The 9,248-nt window shown below is 36.2% G+C and overlaps 1 protein-coding gene across 1 annotated transcript; it reads right to left on the reverse strand.

Annotated features, from left to right (window-relative positions):
* Positions 1–3,826: 3,826 nt before the first annotated feature.
* LOC114460535 (sodium channel subunit beta-4-like) lies at positions 3,827–8,536 on the reverse strand. The gene is made up of 7 exons (XM_028442411.1): positions 8,369–8,536; positions 5,216–5,539; positions 4,445–4,480; positions 4,272–4,359; positions 4,140–4,196; positions 3,919–4,046; positions 3,827–3,864 (listed from the first exon to the last, which is right to left on the reverse strand). Exons 1-7 carry the CDS (start codon positions 8,442–8,444, stop codon positions 3,827–3,829), a joined length of 747 nt encoding a protein of 248 aa, XP_028298212.1. The 5' UTR covers positions 8,445–8,536.
* Positions 8,537–9,248: the final 712 nt, after the last annotated feature.

Here is a 9,248-nt window from a genome sequence, read left to right on the forward strand (position 1 = left end):
ATAATCAAACATTGAACATTTCACATCACATGTCATATATGAAGGATAGATTTGCCAAAAACAAAGGAGGAAAAAATGATACTGACGCCCTAGGGTGACGTGTACACGCCTATAAATACAGTTTTATATTAATAATAATAATAATAATAATTGTAATTAAAACTGCTGATCAATCAGCTACAACACCTGTAACTGTAAAAATAAACACACACACACACAGACAATGTGTAAAGACACACAGTGGTTTATCAGGCACTGCTGGAGGACGAGGTGCACGGGAGACTCTGGAGGGAGAGGTTCTACAGAGACTAGTGAGATCAATAGACAGGACCAGGACCCCCATGAGGACGAGGAGCAAACCCCCCCATTGGCTGGTTTTCCTCCTTGATCCACCATGAAATTACTGTAATTATTAATAATAATAAAATAACCAGGTGACTGACTATCTACTGTGAGGCTATTGTGGTGTTTTAACTGATCTTGTAAACTCTTAATTCCACATTAAGTTCATTCCGGTTGTTCTGAACATTCACGACTTGTCGCCATGACGCGCTGGTGATGGTTGTCCAGACTACAGTTCAGATTATTTATTTAATAAGAGTCTTAAAATACATGATGTCATGAAAAGACAGAAGCAGAAACATTCACACAGACATCAGCAAACAGAACAGGTTTCATCAGGACATGAAGCACCAGATGATGTGGATCATTATAAACGTTCTTTTTTCACTAAACATCTTGTAGATGGAGATAGAGCAGCTTTGATTGACCAAAGCACAGATTTCTACTCTTTCTCTGCTTTGTGGAACAAAATGAAACCATGTGTTATTGTTAAGTTGCTTCTTCAAAATTACTAATAAAATAAAAAGAACAAGTTCAGATGAAACTACGGCCAGGCCCGCGTAACGTCTCTACGTCAAATAGTACGTACCACGTTCCAGAGAATTCAGTCAGATGACTCGGCTCCACCGACTAAAAAAAGACTAGCATTGGACGTGAAACATCGATGTCAGATTTTGGTATCGTACCCGTGGCACATATGGAGTAATGAACCCCATTCATATATTGGTATGTGTCAATGATGTGGTTCCACCAACTGTTGTAATATTTGTCTCACAAAGAAATAAGAAAACAACTTTAATGGAAATTGCTGAAAAAAGGGGGTGTTGTGTGATGTATAATCATAATCTACATTGAATTACCTTTCAAACAATATATCACACGACTATGTTCCCATAAAGTTGGAAATTACCGGAAATGGGGGGGTGCATTTCAAAAAAAGGGCTTTGAGCATCTCATCATATTCATTCATAGAGTATTTATACCAAACTGCATTCTGATCTAAGGAGAATGATTTGAGAAATGTACTGAGTAATGAACCCCATTCATATATTGGTATGTGCCAATGATGTGGTTCCACCAACCGTCGTAATATTTGACTCACAAACAAACGTATGAACAGTATGAGGAATACGACCCTAGACCTGTGCTATGGCGTACAGTCATTGTCTCTTTCTCCTCATATCATAACTGTGTACCTGATACCACAGCACGCTCCTGTTTTCAGGGTTCTGCTGCGTGAGAGAAACTATGAAGTGCTGGTCAGAGGACATGTGAGACTGGGACTGATTCTATGATGTTTGTGGAGACAATATTAACAGATTATGTGACGTTATCTCATCATATGTAACGTTCTGTGTTGATTCCATTGTCCTGTAAAAAAGATGATTATTTATCCAAATAATAAATAAATAATAAAACAACTATAAATATAAAGAAAGTGAAATAAGGAAGGCCAGATAATAATAATAATAATAATAATAATAATAATAATAATAATAATAATAATAGCAAGTAAGGCTGGGAAGCATCACATCTAGCATGTGGTCACTCAGCACTGGCGCCCCCAAGGAAGTTTGCAGACGACACCACCGTCATCGGTCTCCTCCCACCCTGCACACAATCTGTTTAAACTCCTCCCCTCAGGCAGACGCTACAGATCACTGTACGCCATAAAAACAGTTTCTTCCCCCAGGCTGTCACTGTGATCAACTGTTACTGTGAAATAACCTGGAACTAACATAACAACCCTGGATCAACCTGTCACTGAGAATGTTTATAGACATAATATTTATTTAAATGTTCACCTGCACTATTATCTTATTATTATTATATTTTATTATTATTTTTCTTTTTTATACTATTATTATTATCTTATTTTATTTAGTTTGCACATTCTAGTCTAACTACTGTTTATATTTATGTTTATATTTATTATTATTTTTTCTAGTTGATTGTTATTATTTAATGTTTACACTATTAGACAGAGCACAGTTCACCAAGTCAAATTCCTCGTGTGTATAACATACATTACTTGGTCAATAAAGTTGATTCTGATAATAATAATAATAATAATAATAACAATAATAATAATAATAATAATAATAATAATAATAATAATAATAATAATAATAATAAAGACAAGGTACAGTAGTGGTGACATTAGAACAACCTGGTGGGGCGTCACCACATGGAGAACAGGGAACCTGTGGTTAATGTCTGATGTTTTTCATTCCATTTTCTCTTGTTTTGAAAGGACAGATGGTTTAAAAACGTGTCTGATTGCAGGAATTCACTTAACCACTCAAAGGAAAATGTGATTTCACAAAACCAGGTCCAGGCTTTATTTAACAAAATAAAGGTGTGGATGCCATTTGTGGGCGTGTCTTACACAACTGTGTTTTATACATTGTTTCAAAAACATGTTGATTTCTGTCAGACTCTACAGTTAAACGTGTTAACCTGTTAAACGTCATAAACAAACATCCAGAAAGGCTGGAACATACCTGTCAACTACCCTGTTTTGGGATCTGCTGAGGTAATTTAACTCTTTCAAAATAAAACAAAACCATTCATAATAACTTTTATTGTTCTTTTATTGAACGCCTCCTCACGTATTCTTTTATTTGTTGGTTCTAAGATTGGTAGATGAAGGACAAAAATCATCTCCAGAGCTTTGTTCAAACATGTTCCATAATCACTGGGGTCAGAATGAGGGACCGCTATTCTTTGTGGGAGGAGCAAGTGCTGAAAAAACGCCAAATGTTTCCTGGCTCAGCGCCAACATCCTCTGTTTTCAGAGTTTGTCTGGTTGCCTTCAGGGCGTCGTTTTAACGGAAAACAAATCAGTTTTTTAATTATGTTGTTCCCTCTGTGATTCAACTGTTCCATTTAAATGGTGTAGTTTGTAGTGATATTTTATTCTGATGTTTTTATTTATTGTATATGATATCCTGATGCTGCTCCATAGACTGTGAATGTAATGTACTGACCACTGTGTGTGTTGTATGTACAGTATGTGACTGCTCTGAGAATTACTGCAAATTAATTTCTCTAAAGTTTTCTGAATATGAATCTGAATGAAATATTGACTTTCTTTGTTTTGTTTTTTCTTTTGGGGCCCAAATCAAAAATTGGGCTCCGAGCATTGATGCACTTCTTTTGTGGTGTTCTATGTTGGAGCCAAAAAGAAAAGGTTAGTTTAGACGTGAATACGTCACGTTCTCCTCCTGTCCAATCAGAACCTTCCCATCCCCCACACCTAAAGAGGAATGAAATAAAACCAAATAAACTGGTTTTACATGTAAACTTTAATTCAGAATGACTATTTCCTTGTAAACACTTTAATTCTGAATAATTTAATTGGGAATAACTAATTCCTAAATATAAAAACTATCATGTAACTGTGGCCAATTAAATTTACAGTGATTTCAACTTAATAAAAGACGCAGCTGTACAAAAAAAAATGAACAGAATGAGAGGTGGTTTAATTCTGAGAGGTGTCTGATCTTTCTCCTGCAGGATCAACAAACTGAGATGTTCACTCAGTACTGGATTCTGAGTGTAGTCTCCGTCGTGTCTGATTCTCTGATGCATTAGCTCCCATGTCTCCATCGTCTCCATTTCCCTGATTCTCTGACAACATTGGATTCATTTCTATTGACATCTCATCCTGAGGTTGAAGATCCTGCTGCTGATTGTCGTCCCTGTGAGGGGAGAAAGATCTGCTGGTGAGTCTTTGTGAGGCTTCATGTTCAAGTCTCACTGATGTGGGACAACAATGACATCAGAGAACTTACCTCTTATGTTTGTCTTCCTTTTTATTACCTTTACAGCAATTCATCAGATGTTTCCTGCTGAAGAACAGGACGACTGGACAGTTAAAACGTATTCTCAAGCACACATTTACAGTATATAGTTTATATCCTTACCAGAAGTAAATGACCAGACCAACAACCAGACCAACAACCAGACCAACAACCAGAACACTGACTCCACCAATGACTCCATCAGTTGTCTCTGAAACAGAGGAGGAGACATTGTGACTCAGATGAACAGAAACAGGACTCTAAGAAACACATGGACACAGACACATTTAACTCACCTGGTTCATCGATCCCTTGTGCAGTCCCATTTGAGTCTGTTAAAGAGAAAAAGATCTTAGTGTGCATCAGATGATTAGTGAGTGTTCAGTGTGAAATGTAAAGGTGTCCTCATCCTTCAGCAGAACAGAGAACTTCTCCTGGAGGTCACAGTGATGGAAGGATGGAGGAGATACAGGAAGGACCTGCTGGGTTTCTACCTGACCAACATTTCACAACATCTTGTGTTGACCCCCCTCCCCACGCAAAACTCTGTGAAGATAGTCCCAGTCGTTAGTCCTGCGTTAGTGATGAAAAATGATTGTTTGTGCTGCTTTTGTTTTTAAGATATGAAACAATATTTTTTACAAAGTTCACACAGCCCCCTGACAACATCCAAATGGAACACAAATGGTCTCAATCGTTAGTGCTGAAAGAATTATAAATGATGATAATAATTTTAATAAAATCAATATAGTTTATATAGTTTCCATAATATGGATACATTTAAATTTTTTAATGAGACATTTGTGTTTCCATTACCCTCAGAAATGTGTAAAATGTAGTTAGTGATAATATAGTCACGTAGATCTTTGCTTAAATTCCCTCAAACCTTTAGATTTGTTGTTTTTAACACAAATAAACACAAATGTATCATCAGCAAAGAGCTTGACCTTCTAGCTGTGTTTCTATTACAGTTTTTATTGAACTATTTAGATTTAGCACATTTACAAGGGTTTCTGATACATAGTAACTCAGTTACAGCAAACATGAAGATTAGCATCATCACTTACCTACAACCAGGGTGATGATGGCTTTGTACACAGGTGTTTTGTTGATTCTAACTTTGCAGCTGTAGTTTCCTTCATCGTCTGCAGTGACGTTGGTCAGCACCAGTGAGAAGTTCCCTTTCTTCATTTCTTTCCTAGGCACATGCGCTCGTCCTTTATACTTTGGGTCCTGAGTTTCGTTGTCTGATTTGTTATTGCGAAAGGTGAACACTTTCATGGTGGTGTTGTAAATCCATTCCAGAACCAGATTATCAAGGTTGACTGGAGGCTTCGTAGTACAGCTGAGGAGAACATTGGGACCGAGCTGCACATGGTACGTTAGATAATCTGAGGACAAAGGACATGTTGGAATATTCACAAATCTCTGAAAACCTTGACACCACACAAGGGCAACTGGTGGCCCGGGGGCCATTTATCTAATTTTAAGTGGCCCCCAAAGTAAATGCACAAAATGACTTAAAAAACTACACAAAATTACAGAATATATATTATTCAAAACAATTAAACTTTTCTTATATGGAGCAATTTACAACAATAATCATCTGGTAGCGCACATAACATTCCCTGTCAGAGAGAAGCTGTCCTACGAAGGTTGATAACAACACGCTAATTTAAGCCAAGTGTTTTCAGCCTGGGTACGTGCACATGAAAGGGGTGGAGCTTCCAGCGTCTGACCAATCAATGGAGAACCTGGCAGAGTGAATAATTAAAATCCATAATTCAGACCAAAAACTATGGAATCACAGGAGTGCCAAAACTAAAAGGAAATAATGCATAAAATCCAATGCATTATTATTATTAATATTACTGTGATATTGTTTCTTTTTTAGGATTTAAATGAAACATGATGCAGCAGTTTATATTATAGATACACACAAATTACATTTTTTGGCCTAAACTGAAACAAAATAAATTATTATGTAAATTATTAGTCCTCCATTTTTTTTGGATTTTATTTTTTATCTAAACATGTTCTTTACACACACAGCTCTGTGTACATTTATTTTACTCGCTGGTTTAATTCAGATTGTTGTGTAGGGTTCCCACGGTACGACAGTGACGAGGTGACAGAAACATAAAACACACTAATGATCCATCAACTCTACATAGAAATCTCTACAGTGATCAGATTATTAAATCCAGACGCTCTAACCAACCAAGCTAAAAGCTAATCCTTCCATCCTGTGTTCTAATGTCTGTTCTCTGGAGAACAAACTGGAGCTAAAGCTGGATTTAAATGTAAGACATGAGATGATGATGGTGGTGTTTACATAAACATCAATAACTGGTGTAACAATGGTGAACTAGTAGAACTACTGACTATAAAATACAGACATTATCCCTGATCTATTGGAACGTTTGTCAGTCTATAAAATTATTTTAAGCCAATACTCACTTGACTTGTTGACTCATTTTATTCATTTGAGTATTGTTTATTCTCAGTGGTGAATAATTATATTAATAAACCTGATGTTTATTTTAATAAACCAGGCTGTATTCTTTTCTGTACGACTTATTTTTCAGCCTATTTGGGAACCGATAAGAGAATCAATAAAAAACAGATCAATAAGCAGGAATCGATAAAGCATCGGAATCGCTAAATCCTTATCAATATACATCCCTAGGGATGAGAGCACATTGTTTACTGTAGTATGTTCCTAGTGATGGGATCAGCCTCACTATTGCGTATGAATGAATGAATGAATGAATTATGGATTTCAACCGTCTGTGCATACGTAGACAGCTGACTGTAGATCAGTCCATTATATATAAATCTATATCTTTCCTAAATGATGTCATCAGTAAATGAAAGGATTACATTTATAATTAATAATCTTCTTTCCTAAATGCAGCTGTCAGATCTGCACCAATCAGGATCTTCTAACAATGGGCAGGTCAATAAACTCCATAAACTTGTCTATAAACTGTAATAATGTGAAAAAGTACCTTTTTGTCTGTATCTGTTCAATAAAAACAAAACAATAAAAACATTCAAACCTGTGATTTATGACATTATATCAGTGAAAGTGTTAGAAATCTGCTTTTAGTCAGTTTTAGGAAATGTGTAGTTTTTTCACCACGACAGACGTCACTAACCTTCACCACCGTCTCATTATTACATCACCTAGTGGAAGTGTGTCTGATTGTCAAAACAAACATGATGGCCTTTTCCTAACTCCTCTCCTTCATCCTGTGACATCATCGAGGGGGTTGAGGAACAGTGGATAGGAAAGGAGATAGGAGGGACTATTCGGACGCAGCCCGGCCTGGTCCCGACCAGGCTAGCCGTTCAGCCTAAGTTACCATAGTGATTTAGCTTCTATTTAGCTCCGTAAGATGTTAACGAGCTTCGTAGTCCAGCACACACTGATTAAATCTTGAAAAATGACAACAAAACTACACACATTGATAACACACAAAACAGCAAAAACAAAAGAACAAAATAAGAGGAAAATATGCAAAATGACTAAAGAAACACAAAATTACAGAAATATACACTATTCAGTTCAATTCAACTTTTTTATATGGCTCAAATTTCAACAATATAACAACAAAAAGAGGAAATAAACATACATAAATACACAAAATGACTTTTAAAAAACCACACAAAGTGGCAAAAAACAAAAAGCAACACAAAGTTAAAGAAAACAACAAAAATGCAGAAAATGAACAGACAAAAAAAGTTTCTAAAATCACAAAAATGACAACATGAATACATGAAAACACACACAATGATGATAGAAATGATTTTTTTTATAAGAACATGAAGTGAAAACACAAAGGTCAGTGTTGGTCTTACATCAGGAGGAAAATGACAGGAAATTATGAAAACTATAAAAATAACAAGTTTCATTCCACTTATTAACAGAATGAGATTCTTCATTCCATCATATTTTACATATATTAGTTGTTTTTTCACAGAATCCTGAACAAAATGTTGTCGTTGACAAAAGAGGACTGATTTAGACTGATACTATATTTGTTAATGATCCACTCTCTCTCCCTGTAGTGCCATCGCGTACCCCTAGGGGTACACGTACCCCCATTAGGAAACACTGTACTAAAGGAACCATTTAAATAATGCTCAACTAATGTAAGTCATTCATTGTTGGATTAGACTGTAGAGATCACACACACACACACACACACACTGACCTGTGACTGGGGTGGGATCACACTGGGCTCTTTGGTTCCACAGACAGAAAACACAGAAGAAGAAGAACCGCTCCATGTTCTATGGTCAGAGAATGAACTCTTAGTGATTAAAGGTGTGTCTTACCTGCTTTATAAAATCCCACCCACACACATCATATAACTCAGTCACATCATCTCATCATGAAGACCATAAACCGGTTTATTCTGTTTAGATTTCATCACAGCAACTTGTGTATGGTTTGTAGATCACGTAGACAAAGGGACACTAAACTGAATCTAAAACACACAGAGAAATTACAGAAAGATTTACAAAATGACAACGAATATATTAGAAACGACTCCAAAAAACATGAAATACACAAAAGAAAAACTAAATACACAGAATGAAAGAAAAATATACAAAATTATAATTAAAACACTAGTGGTGCGACTTGATTTGTGATTCCATTTTAAATGTAAGTTGGTGTATGACAACAATAAATGAGTTTAAACAACTAGTTTTAAACTAAAATAACGCCCACAAAGCAGAGCAACAACTTCTCCTCTGGTTCTCCTGTTTCTTGTGTTGTGCTCTGTGCATCAGTATTCAGGGTGTACCGGGCGTTGTTTTTCTGTTATTAATTAAAGTGCCAGCACTACTGAAAACATAACACGCAACATGAAAAGTGGACCTAAGGGAATGATGGTGGTCATGGTACTATTTTTAACTGAAACATCACAAACTACAAAAAGCAGGAATTCAGCACTTTACATGTGCTTTAAATGACCTAAATCAGTGGTTCTCAACAACTGGGTCGGGACCAAAAGTGACCCACCTTTGGTCCCGACCCACGTGTTGAGAATTAAAATGTACAGTGGGTATATAAAGTATTCAGACCCC

This window comes from Gouania willdenowi, unplaced genomic scaffold (genome assembly GCF_900634775.1).
Source record: "Gouania willdenowi unplaced genomic scaffold, fGouWil2.1 scaffold_51_arrow_ctg1, whole genome shotgun sequence".
Taxonomy (NCBI): Eukaryota; Metazoa; Chordata; class Actinopteri; order Blenniiformes; family Gobiesocidae; genus Gouania; species Gouania willdenowi.